Genomic DNA, 26,568 nt, shown 5'->3' with positions numbered 1-26,568 from the left:
GTTGTTACTTCTTCACACAAGATGGCGGCTCCCAGGGAGGAGGCATGAGTTCCCTGCCGTTACCGCTCCTCCTGCCGTACAGTTGCCACTCCGCGGCCTAACTCTGGCTCTTTGGAGCGGCTTCTGTGGGAAGGAGTTTTGAGGAGGGAAGCGAGGATTGGACGCTGCCTTGCATTTGGTTTGGAGTGCAAGAATTGACCCAGAAGGAAGAGAATAGGGGGGAAGGGGGAGCTAGTCTCAAGATGGCGGCTCCCAGGGCGGCAGGCGCAGCCTGAGGAGCAGAGGCGGACTCAAGAGAGGTGCGAGACCTCACGAGCCGTACGGCGCGAGGCCCCGAGCAACTCCTGGGAGTTCGAACTGGTTCCATCGGCTTTCGGCGCGCCTCCATTCCTCAGGAGTGTCGAGGTGGTTTGGCGAGCGGCGGCTGCACTGAACGCTGGGCGGGGAAGCGGGACGGGTTCAAGATGGCGGCTCCCACAATTGTGGTCTGAGCGCCGGTGGGGCTGGAACGACCGCGGCGCTTGTGGCTGTTTTCCACCCGCCCCGGAAGCCGGCCAGTGCTGGGGACTTGGGGGTGTGGGAACCGGGCCGGGGCTCCGCCATTTCCGGCGGGGGAGGGCTACGACTGAGGAAGGGAGGAGAGAGAGGCGGCTCAAGATGGCGGCTCCCAGGTCTTGCCACCCGAGCTTCTAAGCGGGAGCGCCCGGGCGAATGGTCAGAGCGGCAGGACTCGGCGGCTTCCAGCTTCTCCGGGCGAGGCGCTCAACAGTTTCAGGAGGCTCTTGAGGAGACGGGGCGAGTGAGAAGAAAGGGAAGAGGCAGAGGGAAGGAGTGTAGCTAAGATGGCGGCCTCCATGGAGTCGTCCACCGCTGTGTGAAGAACCGCTCTTCAGTGAGAGCTGCCTTAGACGAAAGGGGGTGTGTGAGAGAGGAATTGAGGGGCTCCCTTCCCGCTGGTGACTTCTTCCCATCGCACCTCTTCCCGGGACTATGGCTTCGGCCGTGTCGCCCGCCAACTCGCCAGCGGTGCTCCTGCAGCCCCGCTGGAAGCGAGTGGTGGGCTGGTCGGGTCCGGTGCCCCGACCCCGCCACGGCCACCGTGCCGTGGCCATCAAGGAGCTCATCGTGGTGTTCGGCGGCGGCAATGAGGGGATCGTGGACGAACTGCACGTGTACAACACGGGTGAGTGCGAAGCCCGCTGGCTCCTCCGAGCTTTCCCTCGCTCCATCTCCTCCCGCTCCCTCCTCTGCCCTCTCCTCCCCCCGCCCTCCTCCCTCCGCCCTCCCTCTCCCCCTCTCCCCCCTCCTGCCATCCCTCCCCCCTTCCTCCTCAGCCCCCCCGCCGCTGATCTGCTCTCTCCTCCCCCTGGCTGTGCCTGGTGCCTCTCTTTTCCCCGGTCCGCCCCCCGTTCTTCCACCCCCGGACTCTCCTGTGTTTGAGGGTGGCTCCTCGTTACTTGGGAGAAGCCCTCTAGTGGGACTGGCGAGGGGGAGGGGTGCCACCGCGCTGGCGACTTCTCGCCGACACCGTTAGCCGCCGGCTGGGGCGGCGGGCGGATGTGTCCCCTTGGCGGAGCGGGGAGCCTCCCCCGCACCCCGCGCCGGCCCCGAGCCGCCTTATCGCCAGTGCCCACTCTCCGTTACAGCGCTGTCTCCGCCCGTGGAAGAGGCAGGCGCTCCTACGGGGGGACCGGAGCACCGGGCCCGCCGGCCTGGGGGACCCATAGGACGGGACGCGAGGCCGCCCCGCTGCTTTCGGCGTTTACTCGCGCGGTGTGCTCGTGGCTTTGCAAGTTGCCTGTCTTCCGTGCGGTGCCTTCCGGCGTCCCTGCAGTGGGCTGGTTGACCCACACCTCACCTGCTCCGTGTGGTGAAGGGGCTTTCAGCTTGTCCTGCCTCTTCCCCAAACCCAAGCCACAGCGGTTGCGGGGAGTCTCTCCATCCCCAGGCATGGCTGATGCACCAGGTGGCCCTCTGCCCCTCTGCCTCCTGGGAGCCGCATGCTGGGTCCCTTGCTGGGCAGCCTGGCTGGGACTCGGGGACACAGCGCCGGCAGCTGTGTCTCCCGCACCCCCAGTTGGCCTGTTTGGGACAGCTAGCACAGAGGTTAGCCCCTGAGATGCCCGTGGACTGCTCCCTGGCCCACGGGACCCAGACTGGGTCTGTGTCCGCTCTCCTCAGTGAGAGCCTGGAAGACTGCAGGTGGCGTGAAGAAGGTCCCCGCCCCATGACCGTGACCGGCGGTGAGGCTGGCTTGCAGCGTTTCCGCCTTGCCCTGTGGCTGTTCTCCCTGGACTAGCGGAGTACCTCTAGGGCACCTCCCACCCTGGAGACCAAGCCTGCATGGGCATCACATCCCGGATGCCAAAAGGCTACAACTGTTTCTTTGTTTTATTTAAAGACTTATTTATTTACTTGAGAGGGAGAGGCAGAGAGATGTCTTAGGTCCATTGGTTCACTCCCTAGATGACCACAACAGCTGGAGCTGTGCTGATCCAAAGCCAGGAGCCAGGAGCTTCTTCCGGGTCTCCCATGCAGGTGCAGGGGCGCAAGGACTTGGGCCATCTTCTACTGCTTTCCCAGGCATATTAGCAGGGAGCTGTATCAGAAGTGGAGCAGCCGGGACTCGAACTGGCACCCATGTGGGATGCCAGTACTGCAGGCAGATGCGTAATCTACTGTGCCATAGTGCCGGCCCCAACTGTCTTTAACTTGACTGGCCTGTCAACTCCTTGCTCTTGAGGTGGGGAGTGAGCAGCAGGAAGCCCCAAGGGAGAAAGTCAGTTTGAGCAGTAAAAGGATTGGGGCTGGGCTCACCCCACCCCAAGGGAGAGGGCCAGGTTTCTCTTGCCCCCTACCAAGTTGAATTTGAAAGGCTGGTGGACTGCTGGTGACCCTTTCTGTCCCTTGTCTCTTGGTACCTGTTGCCTCCAGGGAATGGGACCTTTCCTGGGGGGGGGGGTGCTGTAGTAACTAGGTGGGGGTTGTGGGTGTACCTGCAAGCCAGGCAACTGTGGTGGCAAGAATTAGCCCAGTGAGCTAACGCCAAGGGGAGGACTACAACTTCCGCAGTGGTGGGGCTGTTGGTGGAGATGCTGTCGCCATGAACAGCACCTTTTCAACTTCTTGGACCGACTCTTCTCATAAGGCCTGGAGCAGGCTCCCTGGCAGGGAAATGCAATTTTAGAAAGTAGGGCAGGGGCCTAATTACAATCAGCTCCAAAGTCCACTGCCCGCTGCCTTGGCTTCCTGGGGCCTCTGCATATTCATTAGTTTATTAAAATGAATTGACCACTTTCGTGTTAATTCATTAGCAGTCTCCAAAGATGGGTTGTGTGTTAGAGGATAGCCAGCCTCCCAGAGGGCTGGGAATCCTCCAGGGGAGCACTTTGCAAAGTGCCCCGATCAGTTCCTTAGGCGACTTCTCAGAGAGTGTCTAGGAGCCCCGCTCCGGCTTCCTCACCCCGCGTTTCACCCTTATTTTGGCGAAATGGGAGCGTGGTGAGCATTGGGCCTCAGTAGTCAGCATCTTGTTCCTGCGGAGTCCTGGGGAGTCCTGGGGAGTCCTGGCGGCCTTGGTGTTGCCAGTCATCCTAGCTGCCCCCAGCAGCTGCCTCGCCTGCTCCTTTGTTTCATTTTAAATGAGGGCAGAGCTTGTTCTCCTTCCGCCTCTGCCTCCTCTCCTTTGCCTTTTGCAGGATCAGTCCTCCCAAAGACTTGCCCCTGTGGAGAGAAACCCGATCTGGAAGCATTCCTGTCACTTAGATGAGAAAGCGCCAGGGCCAGTGTGTGGGCCTCCCTGTCTTGGCCAGCTCTGCAGTCTGGGGGTGACGAAGGAAGGGCCTGGGGAAGTGTGTGTGTCCTGGAAGGGTGCGTGTGGGAGAGAAAGAGGTTCTTCCTCTTCACCAAGGTCACCTCAGTGGCTGTGGGACACTTGACGGGTCTTTATGAGGTCTTAGAGTAGCTACTGTCCTTGTCCTCGGATTTTATTCAGCAGGGCAAAGCAGATTGCCCAGAGGTTCTGAGCTAAAGGGTTCCTTGCCCTGCAGGGACGGGATAGGATGTCCCCCTGCGGGGGTGCTTGCCCAAGGCTGTTTTTGCCTCAGTGGCTTTCTAATGTCATAGGCTCTTTTTAATGTTTATTTGCTTCTATTTCTTTGAAAGGCAGAGAGAGATCTTCCATCTGTTGGGTCACTCTCCATACGCTCCCAACAGCCGGGGCTGGGCCAGGCCAAAGCTAGGAACGCCACATTCCACCCAGGTCTCCCACGGGATGCATTAGCAGGGAGCTGGGTCAGAAGCAGAGCGGCTGGCTCTTGAACCCACCCTCTGATGTGGGACGTGGGCATCCCAAGTGTCGGCTGAACCCACTGCACCGCAGCATCCACGCTGTCCTAGACTCAGAGTTGAAAAGAGCCTGGGGAAACACCTAGTGGGACTTCCTTATTTCTAGCGATGGAGAAATCGGGGTCTGGTGACAGGTCCAGGATCACCCCAGTAGCTGGTGGCGGACTTGAGTGGGATTGCAGACCTTTGCAAAGACTGCCACGGTCTGCCTCGCGCTTCCATTAACAGGCCATGAGCCACTTCCTTGGAAACGCTTCCGTTTTCGTGTGTCCCTGTATCTAATTGGCCATTAAATCAAGCCGGGATCACATTTGCACTCCCTGCATACCAGGCTGACCTCGTTTCTCAGGGGGCTCTTGGCAGGCACTTCCTGATTGGCCCTGCTTGTTAAATTTGTTGGGAAATCCTGTTCACCCTTCAGGGCCCAGGTCAAATGTCACGTCTCTGAGAAGCCCTTACCGTTCCTGTCTTCCGTGTTACCCTTGCTCTGTGCTTCCAAGGGTCGAGCTTGGCTCACAGCTCTGTCGGTGCGCTCCTGTCATTGCTCTCAGGGGTATGCAGCCTTCCTGCCCACTGGGAGTGGGAGGGGAAGGTGTCGGCCTCCCAGCATCCAGCATCCAGCTTGGCGCCTGGGTCGGGGCCACTGGAAGTGTCATGGATCAACCAGAACCTTGCAGATTGACAGAAGGAAAATAGTTTCTTGAACTTGGTGGTCTGCCTCCGCCCTGCTGTGTGGATGGTGGTGGGACAGCAAACCGTGAACAGGGGTAGGGTACTGATAAAACACAGAAGCGAGGGCTTCAGTCTTGCTGAGTAGAGGGAGGGGCTGAGTGGTGTCGGTCTGGTGCAGGATCCTGCAGGTGATGGCCTCCCCTCTTCAGGTTCCCCTCAGTGTTGAGAGCCAGCCTGCAGAGCAGTGACGAGCCAGAAGGTACCCAGAACCAGGGCTCCAGGAATTGGGCTACATGTTATCCCCCACTTACTCCTAAGGGGCGACTGAGTGACTTCAAGAGACAGACAGAAGGGAAAAGAGGGTGGTTGCTTCCTGCCTTGTGCTCTTGGAGGCGGAACCAGGACTTGGGAGTGAAATGCAGAAAGACAACAGAGTTGGCCTTCATACCATGAACTGTACTTCCTGGCAGCCCAGCCTTGATGGGGAGTGAGGACGGCCCCTGCCCTGCCTGGACTGTTCTAGAATATGATGAGCACATCTTGTGTCTCATAGAAGGCTCCTGGTGCTCAGGAGCCCTGGGGACATCACAGGTCACTTTGAGCCTGGCCTGCTGGGTCAGTGATCACAGTATGATGGGAAGGCCATGGGCTGAGCTCATCTGCCCTGTGGCTTTGTCCCCAGCCATGACCTATGAGTACATAGCTGTTCGCTTCCCCAGCCAGGATAGCTAGTGGCAGCCTGTATGTGGTGCTCTTAGGCAGACATGTATCCATCACTTTGAGTCAGTAAGTGACAAGGATGTTGTCTGTCCCTATTTTCTGTGAGCTCAGGTAAGTCACTTCCCCTGTGGGACTCTCCCTTTGTTGACCGGGAACTTGACTGTGGTGGTCCCGCAGGTGTCTCTCGGCTTTGCTCCTGCTGACATGGATGACGCTCCTGTGAGCGTTCAAAGCTGTCTCTGCCGCTCTGTGGAAGGTTGATTGGCTTCCCCATCAGAAGCTGCCTGTTTTCTTGGTTTGTCTTTGCATTGGGACCATGAGATAGGGCCAGAGAGCAGGGCTCTGGGTAGGTGAGTGCGCGTGTGCACAGTGGGTACACGTGTCGTACGTCTCCTGTAGGAATATGGCAGAGAGGCTGTGCTGGGCAGCCTGGAGTCCCAGTGACTCAGCTAAAAACAGCTAAGGGGACAGCAGCCTGCTTCAGAGCCACCTGTGGAGTTGGGTAGTGGAGAGCTGGGGAGGCACTTTTCTCTAGGGCAAGGCCTGACTGTCTTAGGGGAGCACCAGCCCTTGGCCACGTTGCCTGCACAGCTTCAGGCGTGACAGTGTAGGGCCCATGACCCACAGTGCGGTGGGGGCTATAATAGCGGTCATGGCCAACCCCTTTCCCCTAAATGCATGTGAGTAAGTGAAAAACTGATTTTCCTTTTCCATACCTACTCTCATGACACTTTTTTTGGTCAGCAAACCAAATGTTATTTCTCTTATTATATCATAATACCACAGCATCCTATATGGAAAGTTAGGCTGAGAGCAGTAAGCAGCTGGGACTGGTCCGCAGGAACCTCCCCGCCAGTCATATCCCAAGGGCAGCAGTGTTGAGTCCCCTTCTCAGCTGTGTGTGCCCAGCTGCTGGAGCCACGTTCTCAGCTCCTTCCTGTAATCCACTTACTCAGATCTCAGATGTCATGAAAACCCAGTTAGGGGTGGAATCACCTCTGCTTCTAGCCCCTGGTTTGGGTTTTGGAGGAGAGTGGCATATCCTCCGAGAGCCCTTTAAATACTGTGTAATGGGAGGAGGACATTGCCCCCTGTCACTTCTTCCAGAAGCCCTAGCACAGCAGGTGTGCGAGCCAGGGAGGGGCATGATCCCTGCTGAAAGCTGACTGCTGTTTTGGGGAAGCCAGGCAGAGCCTGGGGTCTGATTTGCCCTCTCTGATGGATTCCCCGCCCCCAGTTAGAAATGGGTGTTTGAGAGGCTTCTGTGACAGAAGCACTGCACAGTTGCCTTGTCATCTCTGGCTAGAGAATATTCTGGAGGGGCACAGGCATTACCGCTGAGTCTGAGGACCGTCACCTAGGAGACACAGAAGCAGGAGGTTGGAGCAGGGATGGTTTGCAAGCCTGCAAGGTGGGCCAGCTCTGGCTGACCTCTATCCCTTGCCTGCCTCCTGGCTTCCTGCGAGAAGATGGACACTGGCCCACAGCGGGTTCTACATAGGTCACCCAAAGGTGCAACAGCTCTAGGCTCTGGCTGTCCCAACCATGTGGTTCAGGGAAGGAAACGAAGGCTCCCGGGAAGAGGTGCCTGGGGCCACGGTGAGTGCATTCGGGGTATAGAAGTTGGTTTGTGATGAGCCACTGAGCAGTAGGCGAAGGAGGTTGGTGGCCAGGTTCCCTGAAGCTGACACGTTATCTTGATTTCCTACCTGTTAGAGTGACTGGAGCCAGGTGCCAGTGGTCCAGTTGACAGAGCTCCTTAGGGATGCGGCAGTTGTCAGTCCCGCCTTTCTGACCACACGTGAAGCCTGTAGACTTGGGGAATAAGAGGAATGGGGCTCTGGGTCTTGAAGGTTCCGAGGGTTCTGACTTCTGCTTCCTTTTGTTCCCCAGCAACTAACCAGTGGTTCATTCCGGCTGTGAGAGGGGACATCCCCCCTGGATGTGCCGCCTATGGCTTCGTGTGTGACGGTACTCGCCTGCTGGTGTTTGGTGGGATGGTGGAATATGGGAAATACAGCAACGATCTCTACGAGCTCCAGGTAACAGAGTGTAAAGCTCCCTGGTGCTGTCCCCTCCTCCGTCCCGGGCGACTCCCCTCGCCCCAGAGCGTCTTCTCCCTATACCGCAACCTGTCTTTTCTCCAAGAGTCCATCTCCAAGTCTTGATTTTGCAGGCAAGCCGATGGGAGTGGAAGAGACTCAAAGCAAAGACGCCCAAAAATGGGCCCCCTCCGTGTCCTCGACTTGGCCACAGCTTCTCCCTTGTGGGCAACAAATGCTACCTGTTTGGGGGTCTGGCCAACGATAGTGAGGACCCCAAAAACAACATTCCGAGGTGAGGCACAGTCCTGTTCTCTGTAATAGCTCCCAGGGCAGGTGTGGTTGCCTGTGTGCAGGGCTCACTGGAGTCTGCAAGCAGACGCACCAGCTCACCCCACTGCGGCCAAGTCCCCTTTCGTGCCGGGGGCTGTGACGTGAGAGTGGCATTAGATGCGCTCTGAGAAAGCCTTCCAGCTTGGAAGTCCAATCCTGTGCAGGCCCTGTGGGAGGAGGGGTGGGCCAGGAGGTGGAAGCCTGTTTTGCTTTGGACTGGGCCCTGCTCCTCCAACCCACTTGGAGCTGGTTGCTTTCCTTCTTAGCCTCTACTGCCTACAGGTTTCCTGATGGGGATTTTCCAAGGCCCGTGGCCAAGGGCCTTTCTGTTTGGAGGTAGTCCCAAGCCGACACCCCTTCTTGCTCTAAGGAGGCCCTTGAATAATGCCCAGCTTTGTGTGCATAGCAGTCCAGAAGGACTTGCTGCTGGGTCTGGATTCAAGACTGCCACGCAGCCTGATACAGCCTGCCGTGCTGCTCCAGTTGAATTCCCCCTCTAGCCTCTGGGACCTCCTCCTTCAGGGGTGAGGGTGGAACAGCTTGGAGTTCACATGGCTTTAGCCCCACTATGTTCCAGGGCATCCACTGTTCACTGATAAAAGGACATCAAATGAGGCCTCTGACACATGGATTCGAGACTTGCCACAACTCATTTTTCTTCGTCAGGTACCTCAATGACTTGTATATCCTGGAATTACGCCCAGGCTCTGGAGTGGTAGCCTGGGACATCCCCATCACTTATGGGGTGCTGCCCCCACCCCGGGAGTCGCATACTGCTGTGGTCTACACTGAAAGGGATAACAAGAAATCCAAGCTGGTGATTTATGGAGGGATGAGTGGCTGCAGGCTGGGCGACCTCTGGACCCTGGATATTGGTAAGAAGCTGGGTGGTCCTCCGGTAGTCCAGCAGGCCTGCTGCTCAGCTAGCTGCACGGGTGACCACCGTTGTGTACTGAGTGGGGCTCATGGAGAACAAGTGTCCCGCGGAGCTCTTTGCTCTCGTCATGGTGGGGTGGGGCTGAGGCAGCTAGAACTGCCCTGTGCTGGTGGGGTCATGTTTTAAAAGAACAAGGTTCACTTGGCTGAGTTGTTGGCTAGCTTGTGGGAGGACGAGGGGAGAAATGAGTGCCTTTGCATGCTGGAATTCTCCCGGTTGACCGGTCCGCGCTCAGTCTGGATATGCAGTGGCACGCCTTGGTCTAAGTGTTGTAGTAAGATTGGACGTCAGTAGACCGGTAGGTCTCTGGGGGCTCTTTGGGCTGGTAACCAGGTGGGGGGTTAAGAGCAGGTGGTTAACCACGAGGGGGCTGGCTGACAGAGCAGATGAACGCTGGTTACGATGTCCGATAGATCAGAGTCGGCACTCAAAAGAAACTGTAGTGAGAATAATTTTCAGCCCAATGTTTCCCAAACTGGCAGGCAGCGCAGGGTGAGTGCATTTTGTGGAGAGGAGGCAAGCAGGCTGGCACAGCTGAAAGCTGAGCTCCGCAGCTCCCTCAAGCCCTACAACAGTGCTGATCGGAGCAGGGCTCAGCACACAGTGGAGGAAACACTTGCTGGGATGGTCGAAACGGCTCGGTACATGCCAAGTTCAGGCCACTGGGGTGATGGTGAGAGGGCCTGCTAGGGCTGTAGGGAGGTCAGGGGTGGAATTCTTGCACTGGGTCAGAGCCTGCCTTTCTGAGCCTTCCCTGAGTCCAGGGAAGATCTCTGTCTGATCCAGGGTGGATAACCCTTCCTCTTCCTACACAGAAACCCTGACATGGAATAAGCCCAGTCTCAGTGGGGTGGCGCCTCTTCCTCGCAGTCTCCACTCGGCAACTACAATAGGAAACAAGTGAGTAGCCACTCACCCGCTTTGCTCTTTCCTGGCCCGGCACTGCCCTCCCTCCCAAAAGGTTCTCGGTCAGTTTGGTTTGGACAGTTCCTCAGACCCGAGGCTGCCTCTGTCCACTGGGCCCTGAGAGAAGACAGATGAGAGTGGAGGGGGCTGCACACAAGCCCGGCCTGGAGACCCTTCTGGGCCTGTGAGGCTCCCCTCCATTAGGGGTGCAGACTGTGGTAGATGGTTCTGTTAAGCAGCCGGGTCTCTAAATGCAGAGGGAGAGGCAGAGCTCTTACGAGGGCGGAGCCAGCAGGTAGGAGAGGACCGTGGCAGAAGGCCTCGTGCACCCTGGGAGACTCCTGGGGAGAGCTGGAGCACTGAAGGTGTTCAGAACTTTGTGGGTTGAAGAGGTGGCCTCTAGCTTGGTGCCTCCTCTACAACCCTTTCCTACTCTTCCCTCCCCCTCTCAGAATGTACGTGTTTGGTGGCTGGGTGCCTCTTGTCATGGATGACGTCAAAGTGGCCACACACGAGAAGGAGTGGAAGTGTACCAACACGCTGGCTTGTCTCAACCTGGGTATGGCCTCCTCGGGCTCCGAGTGGCCTGCAGGAGGCTGACCCTCCTCGGCCCTGACGGCTGTGTGGGGGATGTGCAGGGGGCAAAGCTGGGCCCGTGGCTCCTAGACTCCACCAGAAGTATGCAGTGCGCAGAGTGCTCTGAAGCGATGCTCCCCTTTCTCGTTTTCGAATAGGCTCTTCATGTACACAGTCCAGCATCTGAAAGCACAAAAGCACACGTGCTGCAGAGCTTCCCCTCCTCCCAGTTCCCTCCTCAGAGTCAGCCGCGTGGGTGGTGTCTTGTCCACCCTGCAGAGACTTCTACACACGCAAGCGTTAGCTGCAGCTTTTAAAGCAAACAAATGGCAGGCCACACCTGGCCTTTTTCATTTCCTACGTCTTGGAGAGTATGCCCCATCCCTGCACAGCGAGCAGCCTCATTCTGTTGAGTTACTATCGAGGTGCCATAACTTGTACAGATGCTGCTCTGTGAGTATCCTTGTGCTGTCCCCACCCACTTGAATGCGTGTGCAGAGGGTAAACACTTAAGAGTAGAGTTGCCATCACATGTTGGCACACCACCCTGCACAGAGGCTGTGGCAAAGTAGACTGCGCTGGGGGTGCCACAACAGACCACTTCGGCCAAGCCTGATAGGTGACTGAAGCGCCCTGTGGGCCGCCCCGGCCCAGGTGCATGTCGAGCCCCATGTGCAGCGATCACAGAACTGCCAGACACCTGATGATTCTATTTGCATTTCTCTCATTTTGACTGAGGGTGTGTATTTCCTCATGGAATCTTTCCATTGGTTTTTCTGCAAACTGTGTTCCCCTTTACCAGTCTTTTCTGTGCATGGTTTCACTATGTGATAAGTTCGGTAAAACTGCATTTCGAATAGTTTCCCAGTTTTTTGATTGTGGCTTTTAAGTTTATATTTTTCAGATGTTTGTTTATTTTGATCTACTTGAAAGCCAGAGAGAGAAAAATACATTCCATCCCCTGGTTCACAAATACCCACAACAGTCAGGATGACTGGGCCAGACCAGAGCCAGGAGCCTGTAACTCCATCCCGGTTTTGCACACGGGTGGCTGGGACCCAAATACTTGAGCCATCATCCACCGCCTCCCAGGGTGCATTAGCGGGAAGCTGCATTCGAGGTGGAATAGCTAGGGCTCAAACCAGCACTCTGATACGGGATGCAGACGTCCCAAGCCGCGGCTTTAACCTGCTGCCGCATAGCGCTCACGCGCACCCCCTGTAGTTCTGTTTTATGCTGTTCTTTTGCCTTGTAGGCTTTTTTTTTTCTTTTTTCTTTTTTCTTTTTCTTTCTTTCTTTCTTTCTTTTTTTTTTTTGCTTGCTTTGCTTGCTTTTAACTTAGTCTTTGACAACTTCTGGTATTCCCCATCCCTGACAGCAGAAGGGTGAAGGGCCATTTGGTGGGGGGTGGTTTCTTCTGTTGACCACCCCCCTCTTTCCATTAGATACCATGGCCTGGGAGACCATCTTGATGGATACATTGGAGGATAACATTCCCCGGGCTCGAGCCGGCCACTGTGCTGTTGCCATCAACACCCGCTTGTACATTTGGAGTGGGCGCGATGGCTACCGCAAGGCCTGGAACAACCAAGTATGCTGTAAGGACCTGTGGTACCTGGAGACAGGTAAGATGCCGTCCGACTGGGCGCCCACTGCTACCATCCCGAAAGCTAACACACCCACCCCCCTTACCAGTGGTGTTCTTTACAGAAAAGCCACCTCCCCCAGCCCGGGTGCAACTGGTACGAGCCAACACCAACTCCCTGGAGGTGAGCTGGGGGGCAGTGGCAACAGCCGACAGTTACCTTCTACAGCTCCAGAAATATGACATTCCTGCCACGGCTGCTACTGCCACCTCCCCCACACCCAATCCAGTCCCGTCTGTGCCCGCCAACCCTCCCAAGAGCCCTGCCCCAGCAGCAGCTGCGCCTGCTGTGCAGCCGCTAACCCAAGTAGGCATCACGCTCCTGCCCCAGGCTGCTGCTGCGCCCCCAACCACCACCACCATCCAGGTCTTGCCGACGGTGCCAGGCAGCTCCATATCTGTGCCCACTGCAGCCAGGACCCAAGGTAAGGTCCTGGGGGCATTCAGTGCCTGAGTAGGGGCTGCTGCTGTGGTTCATTGGCAGCCAAACTAAGTCAGCAACACAGCGGCTGGCAACTTCCTCGGGCATCTTCCTGCGGGTGGGGCAGGGTGAGAAGGCCCAGCTGCCTGGGACAGCCAGGCCTCCGAGGGCAGGGGCCAGCCAGACACAGCGCAGGCAGGCAGGTCAGGGCAAGTGTGTGTGCTGAACTTAGCGGAGGAGCTGGGATGGGATGTGCAGGTGACTTGCTGAGGGTTGGCCCCTTCTTGCAGGTGTTCCTGCTGTTCTCAAAGTGACTGGACCTCAGGCTACAACAGGAACCCCATTGGTCACTATGCGACCTGCCAGCCAACCTGGGAAAGCCCCTGTCACTGTGACCTCCCTTCCCGCTGGCGTGCGAATGGTTGTGCCAACGCAGAGTGCCCAAGGGACGGTGAGGAATGGTTGCTAGGCTGGGCTTAGAGGGCAGGGGTGGGATTTTGCGGGGACCCAGTAGAATCAATAGGAAGCACTCTGACAGAGGCCCAGTCCCAGCCTGCACCTGTACCGCATAACCTGCTTTTCCAACATTTGTAAAGTGTTGATGGTGATAGCTCTGGAAGATGTGGCAAGAGTTAATAAGTTCTTGTCGCAAAAACACGTTCGCCTTCCATCTGATCCTGAGGGCATTTCGAATGTGGGCTTTCTTGTCCTGGAGCCTGAGGGGAGACTAGCCAGCTGGGTTTGACCCAGGCCTGTGAGAAATGGAACTGTGTCTGACTCTGGTCTTTGCGAAAGAACTGCTGCTGGGATTGCTGCGCCTGCTCGTGTTCGGGGCCGGCTGCAGGGAGAGCCAAGAGATGCTGCTGGCAGGATGCAGGTTCCCTGGGCAGGGCTGAGCCCTTCCGCTGAGGCCTGCAGAGCAGGGAGGCAGGCGGCGCCCTGTAGGCTCACGCTCCCCGTGCCCACCGCAGGTCATCGGCAGTAACCCCCAGATGAGCGGGATGGCTGCGCTGGCAGCTGCTGCCGCTGCCACCCAGAAGATCCCTCCTTCCTCGGCGCCCACAGTGCTGAGTGTCCCAGCAGGCACCACCATTGTCAAAACCGTGGCCGTGACACCCGGCACTACCACCCTCCCGGCTACTGTGAAGGTGGCCTCCTCGCCAGTCATGGTGAGCATTAGGTTTTCTGGTCCTGTTTCTGAGCCGGCAGCCTCAGGACTGGGGCTTCTGGTCACTCATCTGACGACAGTGGTCACTCCTTCTGGGCTTTGGACCAACCCTCAGGTTATTGGTCCACAATTGGTGCGTGCATGGGCTGTGGAAGAAGCTGTCACCCTTAGGTTGGGGTGTGACAGCCTTAGGCTAGACCTGTAATCTTTCAGCTTGCTTGTGTCCTTCAAAATGTGTTGTTCTTTGGCCTGGGATAGGGGAGGGGGTGGGGAGATGAGGCTGGAGCTCCAAGCCTTCCGTGGGCATTCTGGGTGGTGGCACCGCCCATCATGTATCTCTGTCCCCTCTAGGTGAGCAACCCGGCCACCCGCATGCTGAAGACTGCAGCTGCCCAGGTGGGGACATCTGTCTCCTCTGCTGCCAACACATCTACCCGCCCTATCATCACGGTGCACAAGTCGGGGACTGTGACAGTGGCCCAGCAAGCCCAGGTGGTGACCACAGTGGTGGGTGGGGTCACCAAGACCATCACCCTCGTGAAGAGCCCCATCTCTGTCCCAGGAGGCAGTGCTCTGGTGAGTGACAGGCACCACCTGGCGGCATGTGACAGCTGCCAGGCCACGATGACTGCCAGTGGTGACTTGCTGCTCTGGGCCAGCTCCAGGAGAGCCCCAGCCCAGACCATGCCCTTGTTTGGTTTCCGGGTCACTCCCTACTGCTTTCTTTCCTTTCTAGATTTCCAATCTGGGCAAAGTGATGTCAGTAGTCCAGACCAAACCAGTTCAGACTTCAGCGGTTACAGGTCAGGCATCTACGGGCCCCGTGACTCAGATCATCCAGGTGAGCTCTTGGTCCGTGCCACCAATGGTCCCCTTCCTCTGCCTCGTGAGCAAGAGTGGGTGCCAGGCCACAGCCCAGACTTGAATCCCTGCCCACGGAGGATCCCCCAAGAAGTGTAGTTCAGGAAGTCCTACAGCCCAGTCCCATCGTCCACAGCACCTAGAATACCCCCTGAGCTCCTTAGGCTGCCGTCACAGGGTGGCCAGCTCATCTACCTGCTGACCCTTTCAGACCAAAGGGCCGCTGCCAGCGGGGACAATCCTGAAGCTGGTGACCTCAGCAGATGGCAAGCCTACCACCATCATCACTACCACGCAGGCCAGTGGGGCGGGAACCAAGCCCACCATCCTGGGCATCAGCAGCGTCTCCCCCAGTACTACCAAACCCGGCACGACCACCATCATCAAGACCATCCCCATGTCAGCCATCATCACCCAGGCGGGCGCCACAGGTAGGAGCCTGCCCCACTGGGAATTGCGTAGCTTCTTGCTGGCGAGGAGGTGAAGTCACACCGGGAAGGGGAATGGAAGCCGGTGACTCTGTGCTCTTTGGGTTTGCTCTGGCTCCCCTTTTTGATCCTCTGCTTGCATTTCTGTGACGGTCTGGAGGGAGATGGCAGGGTCGTGGCTGCAGTTCACAGTTCTTCCTTCTGCTCTAGAGGCAGCAGGGGAGACACGGGGCCCAGGGACCCTCCCAAGGCTGAATTCCTGGGCCCGTCTCTCTGTCCAGGTGTGACGAGCAGTCCTGGAATCAAGTCCCCCATCACCATTATCACCACCAAGGTTATGACTTCAGGAACTGGCGCGCCTGCCAAGATCATCACTGCTGTCCCCAAGATTGCCACTGGCCATGGACAGCAGGGAGTGACCCAGGTGAGGCGTGCCCCGGCCCTTTGCTCAGTGCAGTCTCCAGTCCAGTCCAGCCAGCTTAGGAGTGACGTTGGTGGCACTTTCCTTTGCTATTCCAGGTGGTGCTAAAGGGGGCCCCTGGACAGCCAGGCACCATCCTCCGCACCGTGCCCATGGGGGGTGTTCGCCTGGTTACCCCCGTCACTGTCTCTGCTGTCAAGCCGGCTGTCACCACGTTGGTTGTGAAGGGCACCACAGGTGTGTAGCCCACGGGTCAGGGCCTGAGCAGTGGCCGGGTTCCATCCCTCCTCTTGTGACTGCCTCCCTGCGGGCCGGCTGGGGAGGGTAGCAGGTGTTCTCTCCAGAGCCTTCTGTCTCCCATGGCTGCCCTTCAGGGTTTCTGGCAGCCCAGCCTCCTCCAGAGAGAAAAGCTGCTGCACAGGTGGTAGCAGCGACAGGCCTCATTCGGCCTCTCCCTCCCACCCTCCCTCCCTGTAGGTGTCACAACTTTAGGCACGGTGACAGGCACTGTCTCTACCAGCCTCGCTGGAGCTGGGGGCCACAGTACCAGCGCCTCTCTGGCCACGCCCATCACCACTTTGGGCACCATTGCCACCCTGTCGAGCCAAGTGATCAACCCCACTGCCATCACAGTGTCGGCTGCACAGACCACGCTGACGGCAGCTGGTGGGCTCAGCACCCCCACCATCACCATGCAGGTAGGACTGGGCCCAGGGACATGTGCTGTCTCCAGGGCATTGTGCTGCTGGGTGCAGCGGTGACCAGGCTTCCCTTACTTGAGACGTTCTCCCTGTTGGCACCCAGTCCCTGGCATTGTCCGCTCGTCAGGGAGGCCCTGTGCTTCAGCCACGTGTGGGTGTTGGGCATCAGGTTCTTCCTCTTGTAACGTTACAGAGGATATCAGTGTTTTTTGGATGTATACGTAGTGTTTCTGCTCTTCATACTGTTCTTAAGCTGAATTCCTGGAATGTGGAGAAGTGTGGCTTGCTGCCTTTGTGTGTCATGGTGGCGGGGTAGGGGGGGCCCATTCCCTGGCAGGGTGCTTACCTCTGGCACAGGACCCTCCCCTGCCTGGGCCTTGCCTCACAGCCCCTTCTCTGTGCAGTTGCCCTTGGTGGTTGAGTGGCAACTCCTCCCCGGTGACTGAGCCAGTGTCTTGGGATCAGAAGACAATTGGATCTTGAATTTGCAAGGACTGTTTAGGAGTTGGTGGTCTTGATTGGCACAGGTGACAATGCAGGACAACAGGAGGAACAGCTGTAGCACTAACTTTTCTGGTCTTGTGTGTTCCACAGCCTGTCTCCCAGCCCACCCAGGTGACTCTGATTACAGCGCCCAGTGGAGTTGAGGCCCAGCCTGTGCACGACCTCCCTGTGTCCATTCTGGCCTCACCCACCACAGAACAGCCCACAGCCACCGTCACCATTGCTGACTCGGGCCAGGGTGACGTGCAGCCTGGCACTGTGACACTAGTGTGCTCCAACCCACCCTGTGAGACTCACGAGACTGGCACCACCAACACAGCCACCACCACTGTGGTGGCTAACCTTGGGGGACACCCCCAGCCCACCCAAGTGCAGTTTGTCTGTGACAGGCAGGAGGCAGCTGCTACTCTTGTGACCTCAGCGGTGGCACAGCAAAATGGCAGCGTGGTCCGCGTCTGCTCCAACCCGCCCTGCGAGACCCACGAGACTGGCACCACCAACACCGCCACCACCGCCACCTCCAACATGGCCGGGCAGCACGGCTGCTCGAACCCGCCCTGTGAGACCCACGAGACCGGCACCACCAGCACCGCCACCACCGCCGTGTCCAGCATTGGTGCCAGCCAGCAGCGTGATGCCCGCCGTGCCTGTGCCACCAGCACACCCGCTGTGGTCCGGATCGGGGTGGCTGCTGGGGGGTCAGAGGGAGCCCAGGGTTCTGTGAAGCCCCAATGCCAAACCCGCCAGACCAGTGCAACCAGTACCACCATGACTGTGATGGCAACTGGGGTCCCTTACTCTGCCGGGCCACTCCTGGGGCCGAGCATGGCACTGGAGGCCGGGGGCCACGGCACTACCTTTGTGCAGTTGGCACCTCTGAGCAGCAGAGTCGGTCCAGGTGGAGCTGGCAGCAAGAACGTGCCCTTGGGGCGCCAGCTGGAGACCCTTCACATCCACACAAGCAACAGCCCCGCTGTGGTGCGGGGGCCACTCACACCTGTGTACGACAGCCTCCAGTCCAGCTCGCCCAGCACCACCGTGACTGTGACGGCTCTGGAGGCGCTGTTGTGCCCCTCAGCCACCGTGACCCAAGTCTGCTCCAACCCGCCGTGTGAGACCCATGAGACGGGCACCACCAATACCGCCACTACCTCCAATGCAGGCAGCGCCCAGCGGGTGTGCTCCAACCCGCCTTGTGAGACCCACGAGACAGGCACCACGCATACGGCCACCACTGCCACCTCCAATGGGGGTGCAGGCCAGCCTGAGGGTGGGCAGCAGCCTCCCACGAGTCGCCCCTGCGAGACGCACCAGACCACTTCCACTGGCACCACCATGTCGGTCAGCGTGGGTGCCCTGCTCCCTGATGCCACCGCCTCCCACAGGACCCTGGAGTCCAGCTTGGAGGTGACAGCACCGCCCACTGTCACCCAGCAGGCTAGTGCCACGTTGCTTGCTCCGTTCCCAACGCAAAGGGTGTGCTCCAATCCCCCGTGTGAGACCCACGAGACGGGCACCACACACACAGCCACCACTGTCACCTCCAACATGAGCTCAAACCAAGGTGAGTGAGGCAGTGGACCTAGCACGTGTGTGTGTCCCAGGGCTCAAGACAAAGAAAGTGGTAGGGAAGCCTGTCTAGAGTCCCAACGTTTTCTCGCATCTGTTTTGCCAGCGGGGTGGGGTAGAGGTGGTCTGGTGTGTGCAACACAGACGAGAGGATCCCCAGGTAGGCCGCTGTGTGCTGCTCTCTGCTCGCTCACGGCTAGCTGAAGCCAGACGGAGGCCTTGGAGCGCCTGCTGAGCAGCCTTTTCTCTGTTACCCCACAGACCCCCCACCAGCTGCCAGTGATCAGGGAGAGGTGGAGAGCAGCCAGGGTGACGTGAGCATAACCAGCGCTGGTGCCATCACGACAACTGTGTCCGCCACTCTGCCGCGAGCTGTGACTACTGTGACACAGTCCACACCTGTCCCAGGCCCCTCTGTGCCGGTAAGAGTCCAGGACTCCCTCAGCATTTTCCTGCCCTCTGTGCCTCTGGTCCGTGGGAACATGTTCCCGAATCGGACAGCAGATGTCACTCTTGTACCAGACATGGTGGCGCTCTGGGGCCCTTCTGCAGACCATATAAGGACAGCCTTGGGGTCTGCCAGGAAGGGAGGCAGCAGGCAGGAATCCCAGGACCTCAGTGGCTGTGGGGCGCTTGTAATCTCCTAATCCTTTTCCTGTAGCCTGTAAAGGGAAGACAGTGGGGTGAGGTAGGGGGTGGGGAGGAGGTGGCAGTACCCCCTTGTCTAGGCCAGGCGTCCTCTCTGAGAACAGGCTTATTGCGACTAGGGTGTCTCATGGCTCTGTCCTCTCGCAACATGTCTCATGCCATTCTGTGAACTGCTGTCCCGCACCCCTGATAACATGGCGTTGAAGTAGCCCATCAAGAATGAAACCTGGAGGCCGGCAGGGAAACATGGCAGCTGTGTCGCTCCTCAGCCCCACTGCCTGGTTCTGGCCTCCCTCTCCTCCCCTCTGACGGGGGCTTCTCTCCCTTTCTAGAAGATCTCATCAGTGACTGAGACTACCCCAGGGGCTCTGACTACTGAAGTCCCCATCCCAGCCACGATAACGGTGACCATAGCCAACACAGAAACTTCTGACATGCCCTTCTCTGCTGTTGACATCCTGCAGCCCCCAGAGGAACTCCAGGTGTCACCAGGGCCTCGCCAGCAGCTGCCGCCACGGCAACTCCTGCAGTCTGCCTCCACACCCCTGATGGGGGAGTCCACCGAGGTCCTGTCAGCCTCCCAGACCCCTGAGCTCCAGGCCGCCGTGGATCTGAGCAGCACAGGGGACCCATCTTCAGGCCAGGAGCCTACCAGCTCAGCGGTAGTGGCCACTGTGGTGGTGCAGCCACCCCCGCCCACCCAGTCCGAAGTAGACCAGTTGTCACTTCCCCAAGAGCTGATGGCCGAGGCCCAGGCGGGCACCACGACCCTCATGGTAACAGGGCTCACCCCTGAGGAGCTGGCAGTGACTGCTGCCGCCGAAGCAGCTGCCCAGGCTGCAGCCACCGAGGAAGCCCAGGCCTTGGCCATCCAGGCGGTACTCCAGGCTGCACAGCAGGCCGTCATGGGTAGGTGTCACCCGGGAGCCCAGAGGGAAGATAGGACCGTCTTTGAGGGGTGACAGCTCTAGATGAAAGGCTGTGGGGACATCCTGGGAGGAAAAGGCCCACTGAACCCTGAAGGTGGCATGAGTCACGTGATGGAGAGCATCGCCTCGTGGGCCCAGGCAGGTGGGCATTAGTGGAAAGGGAGGAGGCAGGGCCCCTTGGCCGGGTCCCCCTTGTAGTGGGAAGAGGCTGAGATAAAGGTGGTCTGGGAAGCAGGGTCTCTGGGATCAGCTCTGAGCACCTCCGTCGGGGGCATAGTCTGTGCGCTGGGCATGCGCACCAGTGTTCCTGTTAAGTAGTGTTTCGCTTGATCCTGGAGCAGGCACTGGGGAGCCCATGGACACGTCTGAGGCGGCGGCGGCTGTGACACAGGCAGAGCTGGGTCACCTGTCAGCCGAGGGGCAGGAGGGCCAGGCCACCACCATCCCGATCGTGCTGACGCAGCAGGAGCTGGCTGCACTGGTGCAGCAGCAGCAGCAGCTGCAGGAGGCCCAGGCCCAGGCCCAGCAGCAGCACCTCCCCACCGAGGCCCTGGCTCCTGCGGACAGCCTCAACGACCCGACCATCGAGAGCAACTGTCTCAGTGAGCTGGCCGGGGCCGTGCCTAGCACTGTGGCGCTGCTGCCCTCCACAGCCACCGAGAGTGAGTGAACTTGAGCTTCAGTGCTTGCCCTAGGGAGCTCAGTGGATTGAAGAGAGGTCTCTTGAGACCTGGGAATGAACTGGTGATTCAGTGGGTAGGGGGTGGGCAGGGGCCTGCAAGAGCAGGACAAGGGTGCCGGTAGGTCGGCCCTGGGTGGAATCTTCCCCATTGACACTGTCTCTCCCTCCAGGCCTGGCCCCATCCAACACGTTTGTGGCCCCCCAGCCGGTCGTGGTAGCCAGCCCAGCCAAGCTGCAGGCTGCAGCTACTCTGACTGAAGTAGCCAATGGCATCGAGTCCCTCGGTGTGGTGAGTCGAGTAGAATGGGACCCGGAGGAGCGAGGGGCTGTTCCAGGTCCTCAATGCTGAGGGCCTGTTGGTTTTCCAGAAGCCGGATCTGCCGCCCCCACCCAGCAAAGCTCCCGTGAAGAAGGAGAATCAGTGGTTTGACGTGGGGGTCATCAAGGGCACCAATGTAATGGTGACACACTATTTCCTGCCGCCAGATGACGCTGTCCCGTCAGATGTGAGTATCCCCAGGAGCGGACCCCTTTGGTGGGTGGGTCCTTCCGTGAAGCAAGTGTCGGTAGAGACGAGCTTGGGGCTGCCACCCGCAGCAGGGGCCCCGAGGAGGCTGCCCCGTCTTTGGGTCCACGTGAGCAGCCAGGAAACCCGAGTCAGAGAGGTGGAGACTGCTCTTCCGAGGCAGTGGAAAAGAAGCAACAGCTGTTGGTACTTGAAGGCAGTACCTGGCCCAGGTCAGCTTTACCGTGCTGCCCTTCTTGCCACGGAGGGACAGCCACCACTGACCTCCTCTGCTCTTGTAGTCCTCCTGGCCTTGCCAGTCCCAGGATGAAAAACGGCTCCTCTGCTGGTCCCAGAGCTACCACTTTTTTTTTTCTTCCCCACTTTATTCGAAAGGCAGAGCGGTATCTTCCATTCACTGGTGTATTCCCCAAATGCTTGTAACAGCCAGGGCTGGGCTAGGCTGGAGCCTGGAGTGAGGAAGGCAACCTGGGTCTCCCACACGGGCGTCGGGGCCAAGCCGTTCAGGGCTTCACCTCTGCCTGCCAGGGTACGCATTAGCAGGGAGCTGGATCGCAAGCAGAGGTGCCGCAATGTGAGCCAGGCACTCCAGCACGGGATGGATGGTGGGCAGCCCAAGCAGCATCTTAACCTGCGCCAGACGCCCGCCTCTGAGCTGCCTTCTTGACAATGGGCTTTGTGTCTCTTTGTTCCCTCTTCTGTTCCGTCCTCTATTCCCAGGATGACTCGGGCACTGTCCCTGACTATAACCAACTGAAGAAGCAGGAGCTGCAGCCGGGCACAGCCTATAAGTTTCGTGTGGCTGGGATCAACGCCTGTGGCCGGGGGCCGTTCAGCGAGATCTCAGCCTTTAAGACGTGTCTGCCTGGTTTCCCAGGGGCCCCTTGTGCCATTAAAATCAGCAAAGTGAGTCTTGCTGCATGTACCCTTCTGCCTCTGGTTGGTCCTCTGCCTGCAGCTTGCAACAGAGTGCACGCACTCAGCACTCCCTGTCTGTGCTAGGGCAGGTCACGGGAACAGTGCCAGCCAGGCAGGGGTGACTCAGGGGAGCCCCAAGGATGTGGGCCTAGGCAGCAGGGCCCATCTTCAGTGGACAGACACTGCTATTGTGGGTAACGTCACAAGCCCATCCCTTTCCATCCCCAGCCTCATTTCATCCAATCTTGAGAACATCTCGAGGAGATCTGTTCCGTTTTTCAGATGTGGAAACTGAGGCATCGAGAGGCTAAGTCACACCTAGCAGAGCGGCAGAGTGGGTATAGGAAGGATGTGGGTTTATTGTTTCCTTTTTTTTGAGAGGCTGGCCAAGTTAGAGCTTCCATTTGCTGTTTTATTGTCCAAGATGCCCGCAGCAGCCGGGCTTGAGCCAGGCCAAAGGGGAGAAGACAAGAACTCCATCCGGGTCTCCCCCATGGGTGGCAAGAGCCCGACTACTGGTGTGTTAGAAGCCAGCTGCAGTCAGGAGTCAGAGCCAGAGCTAGGACCCTTAGTCCTCAGGCAGTCCAGTGCGGGCTGTGGGAGTTCCAACTGGTAGCTTAACTGCTAGACCAAATGCTCACCCCAAGGCTGCGCCAGTTCATTTTATTTCTTCCACTTACGGGCAGATCTCTTTAAAGCTCTATCTATGGTGTTACGAAAAATAATGGCTTGTGTGACGGATGAGCAGTCTCTTCCGGAAGCTCCTAGCCCCCTCTGTTCTGGGGATGGGCAGGTTGGGCCCTGGCCACAGCAGCTGAAGAGGGCAAGGCCTGACCTTGTGCTCCCTTGGTTCTAGAGTCCAGATGGTGCTCACCTTACCTGGGAGCCGCCCTCTGTGACCTCCGGCAAGATCATAGAGTACTCCGTGTACCTGGCCATCCAGAGCTCACAGGCTGGCAGTGAGCCCAAGAGCTCGGCCCCGGCCCAGCTGGCCTTCATGCGGGTGTACTGCGGGCCCAGCCCCTCCTGCCTCGTGCAGTCCTCCAGCCTCTCCAATGCCCACATCGACTACACCACCAAGCCTGCCATCATCTTCCGCATCGCAGCACGCAACGAGAAGGGCTATGGCCCCGCCACCCAAGTGAGGTGGTTGCAAGGTGAGTCTGCTCCTCGGACTCCTTGGGCGGCTTCTAGGGAAGGGACCGGGCATTCAGCCCACCTGGGCGTTGGTAGCTGACTGACTAACTGTTCGTTTGAGACCTGTTCCCACATGGCAGTTGCCGCTGCTTTCTCCTGACTGTCCTGCCCTACAGTCACTGGTCATTTGTCCTTGTTGTGTTGGGGCCAGGGACATCAGTTCTGAGACAGACTTGACCTGGGATCTTTACGATCTGGGGCCGCTATGAGGGTGTCTCACGGGTGCTTCGCCCGCTCTGGGGCGGCGGACATGCTTTCTCAAGGGGCGGGGTCGAGGTGAGAGGAAGCGGGGAGGGGTGTGAGAAGAGCATGTCCAGAGACCCTGGAGGAAGAGGCAAGAGGTTAGAGTCCAGTTGGGGGTGGGAGGAACCCTTGCTGTGGCCGAGTAAGGGCTGCAGCCCCCTGCGGAGCTGAGCCCAGAGGGTTTCTAGCAGGGTCCAGGGACAGCCAGGCGAGAGGTGCCGTGATCGGGGCCCCGAAGGGCAGTGTGGTGTGTGTCGGGGGCCGGGCTGGGCGGCCCTGCTGGCTGGGGAGACATCGGATTCCGCCTTCTCACTGATACTCCCCCCCTCTCTGCCTCTTAGAAACCAGTAAAGACGGCTCTGGCAGCAAGCCGGCCAGCAAGCGGCCCATGTCTTCTCCAGAAATGTAAGGAGGAACGCCCCTTGCAGGAGCCTGCTGAGGCTGCGGGTGGGAGTGCCTTGGGGGAGCTTAGCTGCACCCACGCCATGCGTCTCCCCCTGCACCCCTTCTCCCCATTGATGGCGAATGCGGTGCCGTGAGGACCTGCACTAACTCTCCCTTTTCCATCTTCCAAGGAAATCCGCTCCAAAGAAATCTAAGGCAGATGGTCAGTGAGAGGAAGCTGACCAGCACCTGGATTCTTCTCCAGACCCCCCTCTGCTTCAGGAACCACCCCCCCGGGCACACCCTTCCCTCCGTCCCACCGTGTCCGTACTCCACCCTCACGAGCCACTGGCCTGTGTTCGTTCTCTCTCTCTCTCTCTCTCTCTCTCTCTCTCTCTCTCTGTTTTTAAAATAAAGAAAGCACATTTTACCGTGGCTGTTGGGAGGAAGCAGAAGGCCAGTTGGAAAGAACAGTAAGCGAGAGTAGTATGCCTGCTTCCTCCTCAGTGGGGGCCGGCCCTCCCCGCTGTGCGAGACTGGAGAACTCGGAGACCGCGGAGGGAGAGAAAGGGAAACTTAAAGGAGACAGAAATGCCAGCCCTTCAAAGCCCACACCTGTTTTGTGGCTTTTCTCCCATGGCCGGAGGGGGAAGCCAGGGGCTGTGCGGGGAACAAGCGTAGGAGCCAAGGAAAGAGGTCTCAAAGAGGCTTTCCGCGGTGCCCTGGCCAGGTGTCTGGTTCCACTCATTGCATCACCCCTTCCTCAGGCTTAGCCAGCCCCTCTGTGCCCGTGCCCCCCCGGAAGCTTAACACATTTCCTCAGAGGCCTTTGCTCCCACCTCCTCTCCCCTTCCCCATTACGGCAAGACAAGAAAGGAGAGGAAAGACAGGAGAGGAGCAGGTGGGGGCGGGGCGGGGCGGCGGAGCAGCGGCTGTGAGAACGTCCCTACGGGGTGTGGAGTAGCTCCCACCAAGCCTGGCTTGGGCCCTTCCTGGCTCTCAAGCTGGGGGCTGCATCACCAACTGCTGCATTTGTTGTATTTTTTAAGTTGAAATCAATGAAGTTAACATTTTTATTGTAATTTTAGCCTTAGCGTGTGGGGTTTGTCCCTTTTTTGTTGTTAGTTGTGTACAGAATGTGTATCTTTTTTTTTTTTTTTCCTCTCGGCTAATTCTTGGCAGGGATCTTTTTGGAGGAAAACGCAGGGGGCAGCTGGGGCAGGAAAGGTGTGGAATCTCCCACGTGGGGTCTGCTGTCACTGCCCACTTTGATTTCCTGTTGTTAGTCCTGCCCTCTTCTTTTGTCCGTCCCAGGCCTCTGGGACAGAGGAGGGAGTGAGCCATCACACCTCAGCCCTCTAGGGCGAGCGCTCCACACTTAGAGGGCCAAGCTTGGTGGGCTGGAGCCTGCTTGTCTTGGCTTCACAGCTCTTTCCCTGCCCCTCAGCCAGGCTTAGCGATACCCTGAAGGACTGCTGCTGCAGCCAGGAAAGGGGTGGTTAGAGGGGAGCCGGGCCTTCGTGGAGGCAGCCCAGAGAGGCTGGGGCAATTGAGTGGGCTAACGGCACCAACCACCAGCTCAATGAATTTGTAGCTTTGTCCCCAGGCCAGACCTGTCCTGTCTAGGGTCACACCCAGAAATTCGGGGCCCTGGAGTTTTCTGCCCAACACCTGCGCTTCAGGCAACAAGCAAGGCTTGCAGGCGGATCGCGGAAAGACTTAAAGGAGCAGCCAGTGTGTTCAGTCCCCGCAGCTCTGCCCGGAGACGGGGCGGGGGGGTGCCCTCCGCCTACGCCCTGCGTCCTCCGGGCCTCTGGTTTGTTGTATTATAGTACATTTCGTGTGGAAGACGTCACGTTTAGTCACCTTGGAGCCCACTCGCCTGGTCCCATTGTTTTACCCCATCCCTCCTCCCGAGCGCCCTTTGATTTCTCTTGTTTCTGAGAACAGTATGCCCGTTCATCTATTGTAGAGTAACCCCTTGTGACTCAATATTACCATAGTGCGATGTCGTTTTGTGCTATTTTGAACAATTAAAAGACTTTTTTTGAAATAACCATCTGGCATCTGATTGTGTTGGGGACTCTGTGACAAGCGCCTGGAGGGGGAAGCTGGGGTCTGCCCAGAGCTCATTACTGGCACTTCCAAAGTATGGAGGCGCACAGGGGTGAGGCCCATACCCCTGGCTTGTGGCTCCAGGCTCCTGGCTGCTGGCCTGGGTGAAGGCCAGGTGTGTGCCTCTACTTCGCGAGTCAAACCACGTGCATTTCCCTACCCCGCTGGAGGACCGCAGCAGGGCAGTGGCCTGGCAGGTCGCCAGCAGCTTCCGTGCGCCTACACTGCAAGCACAGGGCCCCCAGGGTGTCCCCACCAGGACAGCTCTGTCTGGCATGAGGTGGGTGCACAGTGGGTGCAGTGGAAGTGACATCCCGTTCCCTCGTGAGCTAGGGCTCCAAAGGGAAGAAGCAAGACAAGTGTTGAAGCACAGTGCCAATGGAGTTGAGGGTACGCTTCCTATTAGGTGCCAAGAGCTTACTGCTAACCAACCCAAGGGCCGCGAGCCTGGTGTGGGACCCCGAGCTGGTGGCCTGGGTTCTCAGTGCTCATGCCACAAGGAGGGGTGCAGCGGGACACATGTTCAACATCCCATTTGTCTCCTTAACACCTCTGTTGCTGAGCTCCCCCAGCCCAGTTCTGGGTACCAGACACTTGGTGGTACCAGACCCGCCCCCGCCTTGTTCTGCATGTGTGCCCTTGCTGTGTGCGGGCAGATCAGAGGCCCGGGGCATT

At 58.5% G+C, this 26,568-nt stretch overlaps 1 protein-coding gene across 17 annotated transcripts; it reads left to right on the top strand.

Annotated features, from left to right (window-relative positions):
• HCFC1 (host cell factor C1) lies at nt 1–25,834 on the top strand. 17 transcript variants are annotated; one of them, XM_089323791.1, is made up of 27 exons: nt 11–1,183; nt 7,633–7,781; nt 7,916–8,076; nt 8,781–8,989; nt 9,867–9,951; nt 10,410–10,516; nt 11,979–12,158; nt 12,244–12,302; nt 12,510–12,603; nt 12,890–13,050; nt 13,571–13,768; nt 14,119–14,343; nt 14,504–14,608; nt 14,840–15,059; nt 15,338–15,480; nt 15,576–15,714; nt 15,955–16,175; nt 16,773–18,246; nt 18,513–18,673; nt 19,232–19,808; nt 20,167–20,490; nt 20,681–20,799; nt 20,879–21,016; nt 21,757–21,942; nt 22,811–23,111; nt 23,736–23,799; nt 23,970–25,834. In XM_089323791.1, exons 1-27 carry the CDS (start codon nt 991–993, stop codon nt 24,007–24,009), a joined length of 6,033 nt encoding a protein of 2,010 aa, XP_089179917.1. In that variant the 5' UTR covers nt 11–990; the 3' UTR covers nt 24,010–25,834. The 17 variants fall into 17 exon arrangements, with proteins under 17 accessions (XP_002722674.1, XP_089179912.1, XP_089179911.1 ...); XM_089323788.1 differs by having other exon boundaries at nt 14–1,183; nt 12,229–12,302; XM_002722628.6 differs by having other exon boundaries at nt 1–1,183; nt 12,244–12,603; nt 19,364–19,808; nt 20,170–20,490.
• Nucleotides 25,835–26,568: the final 734 nt, after the last annotated feature.

The sequence above is a fragment of the Oryctolagus cuniculus genome, chromosome X (assembly GCF_051225735.1).
Source record: "Oryctolagus cuniculus isolate XC-2025 breed Fujian yellow rabbit chromosome X, ASM5122573v1, whole genome shotgun sequence".
Taxonomy (NCBI): domain Eukaryota; kingdom Metazoa; phylum Chordata; class Mammalia; order Lagomorpha; family Leporidae; genus Oryctolagus; species Oryctolagus cuniculus.
Note: the sequence above shows the minus strand (reverse complement) of the source record. Positions and strands in the feature narration are given on the sequence as shown.